General features: G+C 34.1%; 2 protein-coding genes and 1 long non-coding RNA gene across 3 annotated transcripts; all 3 read left to right on the top strand.

Moving 5' to 3' along the window:
- The first annotated feature begins 2,376 nt into the window (after positions 1-2,376).
- LOC137732260 (defensin Ec-AMP-D2-like) lies at positions 2,377-3,149 on the top strand. Its single transcript, XM_068471566.1, has 2 exons — positions 2,377-2,535; positions 2,625-3,149. The coding sequence occupies exons 1-2, from the start codon at positions 2,472-2,474 to the stop codon at positions 2,795-2,797; spliced, it is 237 nt and encodes a 78-aa protein (XP_068327667.1). The 5' UTR covers positions 2,377-2,471; the 3' UTR covers positions 2,798-3,149.
- Positions 3,150-6,620: 3,471 nt separating this feature from the next.
- LOC137732259 (uncharacterized) lies at positions 6,621-7,750 on the top strand. Its single transcript, XR_011068322.1, has 3 exons — positions 6,621-6,896; positions 7,369-7,537; positions 7,612-7,750. It is a non-coding gene; the product is annotated as an uncharacterized lncRNA (long non-coding RNA).
- Positions 7,751-9,542: 1,792 nt separating this feature from the next.
- On the top strand, positions 9,543-10,271 carry LOC137732258 (defensin Ec-AMP-D2-like). Its single transcript, XM_068471564.1, has 2 exons — positions 9,543-9,700; positions 9,811-10,271. The coding sequence occupies exons 1-2, from the start codon at positions 9,637-9,639 to the stop codon at positions 9,972-9,974; spliced, it is 228 nt and encodes a 75-aa protein (XP_068327665.1). The 5' UTR covers positions 9,543-9,636; the 3' UTR covers positions 9,975-10,271.
- Positions 10,272-10,493: the final 222 nt, after the last annotated feature.

The raw sequence follows: 10,493 nt of genomic DNA, 5'->3' as shown, positions 1-10,493 counted from the left end.
CCAGTTGAAGTGCTACCCAAATAACCCGGATCCTTGTAATCTGAGCTTAGGGATTCAACGATCCGGACCGTTGAAATTTGATCTAACAGTTATAAACATGAGATTCTTCTTAAAGTTATAATAATAGTAACCGTTGGATTAAATTTCAACGGTCCGGATCATTGATTCTTGGGTTCAGATTATTGGGATCCGGAGAAGATCCGGGTTCCTACCCAAAAGCACTGGTAACTTTAACCAAACGTTATAAGCTCTTTTCTCACGGAATGGACCGTGGACTGCGATCAATTCCCCATTCATTCCTTTGATTTTAATCCAAACCCAAAGTAAGATCCCAGCCCCATCCGACCCAACGGTCCAAACCGCATACAGGCTCGGTCGTGATGGAATCAGATTCAGATGAAACACATGATGGAATTTTTTTATAAGAAATGAAACTGAACTGTGGAGACCTTTTAACTTTTTAAAATGACTAAAAGTGTCTTAAAGAAAAATATTTTTAAATTTTAAAAGCATTTAAAACGTTTATTATAAAAAGTATTAGTTATGTGCTTCTTACATAAAGTATTAATTTTTTTTTTTTTTCAGGAATCACCTACATTTTCATTATAAATTAATTTAAAAAGTATTTTTACCAAAAATGTTTTTATTTTAAAAGTATTTTAAAATGAGCCCTTAATTAGGACCACAACCATTATAGTCCATACATGTGAGAATGCTCACACTCGACTCATACAATGGGCAAGTTTAATAGTTAATTACGACGAATTCATTAATTTTGTGGTTTAAACTAAAACTCGTCCACTCACCACTGAGTATGGTTGTGTGTGTGTAAACAAAAAGGAAACAAATTCAATTAAAAAGGAAAAAGGGTATATTTCAACGGTAACTGATGCGAGTAATCTAACAGTTTGAGAGGTCGGTACCGACACTTGCAAAACATTGTTCGTGTAATAAGGGTAGACGGTTCCATCACATCAACGAGAAAAAACAAAAGCTCCGATATTTTTTTTTTCTTTTATCATGGGAGTGACTCAGTGAGACAGACAGATATATATATATATATATATATATATATATATATATGTATGTATTTCCTTTTGGGTTACTTTATCTTATATGCATGCAACGATATCTTTTCTTTTCAAAAGCTAGATTCGGTGTCGCTTGTCGAAACTGCCCTTCACATTACTTTTGTATTTTCCAACTTTAATATCAAATTTATGAACTAGAATGAAACATTATTTTTAAAGTATGTTGAAAAAAGAAATGAAAAAGTTCATGAATTGAGATGAATGAAACGCTATTTTCAAAATATGTTGAAGGAAGAAATGAATAAAAAAATCATAAATTAGAATGACTGAAACACTTAAAATATGTTAAAAGAAAAAATGGAAAAAATTTTAATCAACTTTGAGATTAAAGATAGATTACTTAGAAAGAAAACCTCATGTATTCCAATTCTTCTTAAAATAATAAGATTAGAAGAGAGAGTTTCAGTTGTGTCAAAACTCCTCTCAAAAGAAAGGTTATTCTCTTCTAACTTCAATATTCATAGAACTTAGCCCTAATTTGGTACTGATGTAATTTAAAAAAAAATAGCTATAAAAAAAAGCTCTTAGCTTTTTTATGTTTGATAAACATTCAGCTTCAGCTTTTTTTCATAGTTTTAGATGGAAAAAAAAGCCAAAAACACAAAGCTACAAAACCTAACTTTGAAAAACCAACTTTTTCTCATATATGTTTTATATAAAAGTTTATTAAATACTATAATACAGTTTTTTTTTTTTTTTTCAAAAGCATTTTTACAGAAAAATTTATCAAATAATTTACTGTTTTATTTCATAATTATTTATTTTCACAGCATAATAAAAGTAATTTTTTTTTTCAAAATTCAGTAGTGCCAAACTAGGGGACGGTTGTCTATTTTGTTCAAATCATCGAGACCGAACGAGGCGATATAAACGAGTGAAGTAAAGTGAAAACTGCCACTGCAGTGGCGTAAAAAAGAAGACGTTTGACAGCTCAATGCAGCATGGATTGCCGACACATTATGTGGACAGAGAGCAGAAATGACTCATGAGATACTGTAAGGGTACCTTTATAGATATTTTTACATTTCAAAATTTAATGTTAATTATTGTATCAATATATAAAATATTGTATCAAAAAATAAGATAAGAGATAATCTTTTCTCATATGATATCACTGTTTCAAATGTCAACTTTCAACCCTAGTGCGTCCTGACTGGGAATGACTTGGATATAATTAGATTATCTTGATTATCTTTTATAGATTTTTTAATTAGTAACTTTTAATTTTCTCGATAGTTCTGAATGGCACAGCACCGATCAGGTAGCTCCACAACAACTCTATATAACAGGGCTTGCAAGGTCACTAATCTTCACATCGATCTAACTGCAGGTCTCTCTCTCCTCCCTCTCGCATACAAACATATATTCATATATAGAAAGATGGAGCGTTCCATGCGTTTGTTTTCGACTGCCTTCGTCTTTGTTCTTCTTTTGGTGGCTACAGGTAACCTAAATATATGCGTATTCTTCTCCAGCTAAATTGCCTCTTGTTAACATATTAATTTCGGATTGTTTAATAACCATAATTGGCAGGGATGATGGGACCAATGCTTGCGGAGGGTAGGACCTGTGAGTCTCAGAGCCGCAAGTTCAAGGGAGCCTGCCTGAGCAGAAGCAACTGTGCATCTGTTTGCCAGACCGAGGGCTTCCCTGGAGGCCATTGTCGTGGCTTTCGCCGCAGATGCTTCTGCACTAAACATTGTTAATTAGCTATTAATTAATGACGAGATGATCATCATTAATCATACATGTATATGTGTATATGTGTGACATGTGGGGGTATTAAGATTAAATAATCGCTTAATTATCATTCCGTGCATGGATACCTACGTATGTGCATGCTTGTGTGCTACTAGAATAAATTAATAACCCAATCTTTCACAGTTGGGTTATCATTAATTGTTCTTTTGTTCTTGTTTATTAAGTAAAACTATCTCCGCGTGAGTTACTTTGTAATCTCTTATGGATATGTTCATTTTATGTAACTTCCATATTTCAGAACCACGTCTTCGTAATACCCTACCGTTTGCAATGCAATAAATGATGAGTTTCTCGGTCTTTTTAACTGAGATATGGTGCTCTATGTAAAGAGAGCTTTCTGTACGAGGATCACGGTTTATTACACTAAGTGAGATAATACAACTGGTTTGATATCTCAAAAAAATAAAATTAATCAATTGTATTATGAAGTTTAGTATACTGAATCTTGTTCTTGACACATTGAAATTTTTTTCCTATATAGATGCAAAATGAGGATATTAGTTTGACCTTATTATATAAGAATAGGGCAATGAACAATATCATGAATCTTTCATTAAGATTTCCTTAGAAATAATTTAGGATTTGCATAACTTTATGACAATGGTTGCTAGTTTGGCTCCTTTTTTTAATTTTACACGCCTATTTTAATTATGACCTTTGGTTAGAAATTACTTTCGAGACAATACCTTAATAAGAGTGTAACATCAAGATTGGTGTCACGTTAGCAGTCTTAACAAGAAGATTGGCGGATCTAAACTTCTGGCACTTGTGCTACTACCGGTAGTGTTTGTGTTAATCAATTTAGAGATTCCTATTAATTGATTCTTGTAAAAAGAAAAGAAAAAAAAAAAAGAAGCTTCAATTCTATACACCACGTTAGCAGTCTTAACAAGAAGATTGGCGGATCTAAACTTCTGGCACTTGTGCTACTACCGGTAGTGTTTGTGTTAATCAATTTAGAGATTCCTATTAATTGATTCTTGTAAAAAGAAAAGAAAAAAAAAAAAGAAGCTTCAATTCTATGTTTATTGGAATACTTTTAGACTGATCTCCTTCTCTCTCGTACTAAATAATGAATTAAATTCAAGTTTTTCGATTCTCCGACAATCTTACTGGTTATGATTTTGGAGATGGCTAAACCCTAGAGTATAAAGCCTAACCAGCTATAAGTTTATAACACGTTCATGATCAAGTTAAGCGATGAGTCCGATGACTACAATTGGATCAGCGAAGAAAATAAGCATTTTTCACATCACTGTGAAACTTGGATTAATTGTCGTCATGTGGGGAAAAAGGGGAAGTGTCCCCTCTTGATCTCTCCCATCAAAGTCACATAATTAATTAATCTAGATTCTTGAAATCTGATCAAACGATTAAAAGTTATAATAAATTTACCTATTGGATCAAATTTCAAAAATTCGAATTAATTAATTGTGTGGTTTTGATGAGAGATCCGAAGAAATCTCTTAGAGCAACTCTATGCTCGGGGGACATGCCAGAGAAAAGGGGCCCGAGGCCCTGTGGACTGGCTCCAGCGTGAAGGAGCCCGAGTGGAGGTGGAGGCCCGAGCTCCGGGCCCGTGAAGAATTGCCAGCCCGAGTGGATGTGACGCTAGGGCTGACGTCAGCCTTTGTCAAGCCTTTTTTTATTTTTTTTTCTGTCAGGCGCGTGCACCCCACTCGCGCGTGGGGGCGCGTCGCCAACACAATTTCAGAAAAATCAGCTCCCTTTTCATATTCAAAAGTTACCGTTGGGAAGCCACGTGGCTTCCCACGATCCGTTCGATCTCAACAGTAAAAAAAATAAAAAAAGTCTTATTTAATATCCACCGTTCGATCTGAGATCAATGGTCGATATTAATATGCTTTATAAATAAATAAATAAAAGAAAAAATAGTTTTAAAATTAAGAAAAGTTACCATTGTGACACGTGGCACAATCTGGAGTGTTGGAATTCAAATTTTTTTTATATCCACTGCAGAGATTAATTAGTTGAATAAAAATTGTAAAAAATTCGAAAAAAAATCTGAATTTTTTTTAAAAAAAATTGTTTTTACTTTTCTATAATTGTATTTTCTGATAATGACACGTGACATGCCGTCATTTGTTAAAAATCTGATGGGAATCTATCATCAAAGATTGTAAACATATTATGACACATGGCGCGACGTGATTGGTTAATAATCTTATCAGAAATCCATCACCAATAATTGTATTTTCGGATAATGACACGTGACGTACGATTAAAAATCTTATCGGAAATTCATCCCCAATAATTGTCTTTTCGGATTTTATGACAAGTGGCGCAACGAGAACGATTAAAAATTTTATCAAAAATTACAAATAAAATTATTTTGTATTATTTAACAATACTTCGGATAATGACACGTGGCGCAACGATAACGGTTAAATATCTTATCCGAAATTACAATTAAAATTATTTTGTATTATTTTATAAATAAAAAAATACTAATATTTTATTGCCTAGTGCCATGACTATTGAAGTGTAACGGTGGAGATGCAAAAGACGATTATTGCTCATTAAGGGCAGTTACTGTTCACTAGGTGGATATAATAGTGAATAGCCTGGAGAGAGAGCTCCAACGCTAGAGTTGCTCTTAATGCATTAAATTTCAAATAAATGAAAAAAAAAATCATAAATTGGAATGAATGATTCACTTTAAAATATGTTGAAAGAAAAAATAAAAAAAATGAAAAAATTGTCATCAACTTTGAAATAGAAGATAGATTACTCAGGAAAAAAAAAAATCTCATGTATTCTAATTCTTCTTAAAATGATAGGAATCTAGAAGAGAGAATTTCAGTTGTGTCAAAACTCCTCTCAAAAGAAATGTTATCCTCTTCTTCAATATTCATGGAACTTAGAAGCTTGTCTATTTTGTTCAAATCATGCAGACAGGACGAGGCGATATACAACGTGGCGCAGGATATTCACGAGTGAAGTAAAGTGATCACTGCCACTGGACTGGCGAAGAAAATAAGACGTTTGACAGCTCAATGGAGCATGGATTGCCGACATGATATGTGAACAGAGAGCAGAAAAGAATATGTCAAGGGCCTCTCTGAAAGTGAGATCTTTTTGGGATATTTTAAGAAAAGAACTTTTTACTCTCCTAATCTCACTCTTTTATATTATTGTATTTGAATAGTTAAGTCATTTTAACATTTTATATTAATTTTTTATAAAAATAATAAGATAAAAAATAATGTGTGAGAAGAAGATAGAAGGGAATAAGAATAGGAGGAGGAGAATCCTCCTTGTATTTTAACACTTCAAATTTAGAAAGTTTTAACGAAAAGCTCACGGTACTGTTTACTTTAATGAAAAATCACATTTTTACACTAAAAAATTAATCATTGTACTCTTTATTTTATTTTTATCATTAAAACTTAAAATTTTCATACATTTTTATTAGTTTTTCTCAAAATTTAACCCCAACTATCGTACCAACATATAAAATAGGATAAATTGTATTCTATCACCTCAAGTTTGAGATTTATTATAACTTCATACAACATCTTTAAAAAATTTTACTTTCATACCTCACGTACTATTTTATTTCAATATAATACATCCGTTACATTTTTCATATATTAGTCCGTGAAGAGCTGATGTGGCTGCTAAATTTATGCTGGAAAAAAAATAATTTTTTATACATTAAAAATATTATAATATTAACCCTATAAAAAATTTTAAAAAATAAATAAATAACAACCCAGAAGCCCATCCCCCCGAACCCTCTCCCTCTCCTCCACTCTCTTCACCTCCCCTCCCTGCTCTCTCCCCAGAGACCCACCAACCCATTCATCCTCGTTCGTCGTCTCTCCCCTTTTACCCCTCCCTTCCCAACCCACTCCCCTACCGCCACCCCGATCCGACCCATTTCAACTCATCCCTCACCTCTCCACCTTCACCTCTCTGGTCCTGTTCGACCCGCTCACAACGAGGATAATCCTAATCTCACAGCCAAACAATTGTTGCTCCGCCTCTCCAGGCTGTCCGCGCCCATTGTTCTTGAATCTGGTTTATATATCCAGTTTTTTATTATTTTTTTGATTGGGTTTCCGCCGAATTGGGTTTTTTATTTGGGATTGTTTGAATTGGGGTTTTTTATATGGTTTTAATTTGGACTCTTACCTTCGCCGGCCTCCATTTTTTGATTTTTGATATTTTTATTTTTTGGGATTGAAGTTGGGTTGGGTTGGGTGCAGGTTGATATGGGGAGAGAGATAAGGGAGGGGAGGGGAGGTGAAGAGAGTGGAAGAGAGGGAGAAGATAAGACATAGATGTGTGGGGGGCTTCCGGTGGAGGGGGGGTGTTGCAGGGGAGGTGGGGGTGGGGTGGGAGGGTTGCGGGGGAGGTGGGAGTGGGGTGGGATGGGGTGAGTTTCTGGGTTGGTTTGTGTTTTTTTATTTTTTATTTTTATTTTCTTTAAATAGGGTAAATTATTATAATTTTTTTTTTTTTAATTAGTAACGTTTAATTTTCTCGATAGTTCTGAATGGCACAGCACCGATCTGGCAGCTCCACAACAAGTCTATATAACTGGGCTTGCAAGGTCACTAATCTTCACATCGATCTAACTCATACAGTATATTTCATATATAGAAAGATGGAGCGTTTTTCGACTGCCTTTGTCTTTGTTCTTCTTTTGGGGGCTACAGGTAACCTAAATATATGCATATTCTTCTCCAGCTAAATTGCCTCTTGTTAACTGTTTAATAACCATAATTGGCAGGGATAATGGGACCAATGCTTGTGGAGGGTAGGACCTGTGAGGCTCACAGCCGCAAGTTCAAGGGACACTGCCATAGTAAAAGCAACTGTGCATCTGTTTGCCAGACTGAGGGCTTTCAGGGAGGCCATTGTCATGGCATTCGCCGTAGATGCTTCTGCACTAAACATTGTTAATTAGCTATCAAATAATAATGAGATGATCACCATTATCATACATGTATGATATATATGTGTGACATGTGGGGGTATTAAGACTAAATAATCGCTTAATTATCATTCCGTGCATGCTTGTGTGCTACTAGAATAAATTAATAACCCAATCTTTCACAGTTGGGTTATCATTAATTGTTCTTTTGTTCTTGTTTATTAAGTAAAAAACTATCACCGCGTGAGTTACCTTGTAATCTCTTGTGGATATGTTCATTTTATGTAACTTCCATATTTCAGAACGTCTTTGTAAAATACCCTACCGTTCGCAATGCAACAAATGATGAGTTTCTCGGTCTTTTTAACTGAGATATGGTGCTCTATCTGGAGAGATCTCTCTGTACCAGGATCATGGTTTATTACACCAAGTGAAATAATACATCTGGTTGAAAATTTCAAAAAAAAAAAAAAAAAAAAATCAATTAATTGTATAAAGAAATTTAATGTACCGAATTTTGTTCTTGACAGATTAAAAAATTTCTCCTGCAAAAGCAGAATGAGAACATTAGTTTGACCTTATTATACAAGAATGAGCCAAAGGTCATTGGCCTGCCACGTCTTTAAGAGATGAGGTTAGATAAGGGATAAATTTTCATTAAAAGCGAACATTATCAAAAACTTTTAATTAAGATTTTCTTGCAATAATTTAAGATTTGCTTAACTTTTATGACAATAGTAGCTAGTTTGGCGCTTTTTTTTTTAAATTCTGCACACTTATTTTAATTATGACCTTTGGTCAGAAATTATTTTCGAGATAATTTTTTGCAATGACCTAGCCAGCCTTAATAAGAGTGTAACATCAAGATTGGTGTCACGTTAGCAGTCTGCAACAACAAGATTGACGGATCTAAACTTTTGGCACTTGTGCTACTACCGGTAGTGTTTGTGGTAATCAATTCAGAGATTACTATTAACTGATTCTTGTAAAAAGAAGAGAAAAAAAAAACTTCAATTCTATGTTTATTGGAATACTTTTAGACTGATCTCCTTCTCTCTCGTACTAAATAATGAATTAAATTCAAGCTTTTCGATTCTCCAACAATCTTACAGGTTATGATTTTGAAGATGGCTAAACCCTAAACTATAAAGCCCGACTAGCTATAACATGTTCATGATCAAGTTAATTGATGAGTCTGATGACTACCATTGGAGCGGCGAAGAAAGGAAGCATTTTTCACAGCACTGTAAAACTTGGATTAATTGTCGTCATGTGGGGGAAAAAGGGCAGTGGTCCCTCCTGATCTCTCCCATTAAAACCACACAATTAATTATGTTCGATTTTTAAAATTTAATTTAACAACTACAAATAAAATATTATTTTAAAAATTATAATAATTTTATTTGTTATATCAAATTTTAAATATCGAAATTAATTAATTGTGGGATTTTAATGAGAAAGATCCGAAAAGAAAAAGGGCAGAGAAAGACATGTCACTGCTGCAAGTACTGACTCACTCATTCATTTGAGCACAGAAATATGCATGGCTCCTATTATTTCACTCTTTCTTTATCGTCGTTTATTTGTGAACGGCATGGCCCAATCACATCAGTAATATTACTCAGCAGATGCACATATCTTATCTTCTCGGGCAAAGGGATCTGGAGATTCGATCTTTTAAATTTGATCTAACGGTTATAATTCTTATAAATTTTAAAAATCTTTATACTTGTAACCATTAGATCAAATTTTAAGAATCCGAATCTCTAAATTTATAAGATTTGGTAGAAAAGATCGGGAAATGATCTTTTCCCATCTTCTCAATCACCAGTCTATATAAGGGCTGCTAGGTTCCGACTATGGACACATAAATTATATAAGATGGAGCGTTCCATGCGTCTATTTCCAACCGCCCTCGTCTTCCTGCTGCTTTTGGTGGCCACCGGTAATATTTCTTTTCCCTCGATCTTGTCAATAACCTCGTCGCTATTATATAATATTTACGATTTTAAGCATGCATATTAACTATTTATTGTTTGGAATAATTGTTTAAAGGGACGATGGTTGCTGAGGGTAGGACCTGCGAGTCTCAGAGTAACCGTTTCAAAGGAACCTGCGTGAGTAAAAGTAACTGTGCTTCTGTTTGCCAAACTGAGGGCTTCCCCGGGGGCAATTGCCGTGGCTTACGCCGTAGATGCTTTTGCACTAGACATTGTTAATTAGCTAATTAATTAAGCTAGTGATGAGCTGATCACTTATCACTTAATTATCCGTGGGTGCATGGACGTAGGTACTTTGGTACGAGTGTGGAACTAGCTAGAATAAGCTAATGGCCCAATTCACAGTTGGGTTGTTAACATCGTATCCCTGTTGTGGTTCTTAATGTTCTTGTTTGTTAAGTACCACCGTCGTGAGTTATTTCGTAACGTCGTACTATGTAACTTCTATATTTGTCAACGAATTTGAATATTTCTAATGCCCTACTTTTGAAATGCAATTAATCATCATTTTCTCAAGAGTTCTGCTTTAAGATTCATTTTATTAGGCTTAGCTAAATTAGCTAAAGCAACTTAATCTTCCTCTACACCTAATGTTCAAATCATGATCTATAATTTATGTTAATTTGGTATACACATACTAAAACCTGTGTAAAAAAATCGTTTTGTTAAATGGTCCTTTTAAGTGAGATATTTGTCGCTTCATTTACATATAAAAATGTGAATAATAAGTCAAAATGT

This window comes from Pyrus communis, chromosome 4 (assembly GCF_963583255.1).
Source record: "Pyrus communis chromosome 4, drPyrComm1.1, whole genome shotgun sequence".
In the NCBI taxonomy this organism is placed as follows: Eukaryota; Viridiplantae; Streptophyta; class Magnoliopsida; order Rosales; family Rosaceae; genus Pyrus; species Pyrus communis.
The sequence above is the reverse complement of the archived record's forward strand: the minus strand, read 5'-3'. Positions and strand labels throughout refer to the sequence as shown.

What these genes read in the sequence shown, in the direction of transcription:
- LOC137732260 (XM_068471566.1), top strand. Translation starts at nt 2,472, where the DNA reads ATGGAGCGTTCCATGCGTTTGTTTTCGACTGCCTTCGTCTTTGTTCTT. An exon ending in TCTTCTTTTGGTGGCTACAG is followed by an intron (nt 2,536 to 2,624) that starts GTAACCTAAATA and finishes CATAATTGGCAG; the next exon opens with GGATGATGGGACCAATGCTT.
- LOC137732258 (XM_068471564.1), top strand. Translation starts at nt 9,637, where the DNA reads ATGGAGCGTTCCATGCGTCTATTTCCAACCGCCCTCGTCTTCCTGCTG. An exon ending in GCTGCTTTTGGTGGCCACCG is followed by an intron (nt 9,701 to 9,810) that starts GTAATATTTCTT and finishes AATTGTTTAAAG; the next exon opens with GGACGATGGTTGCTGAGGGT.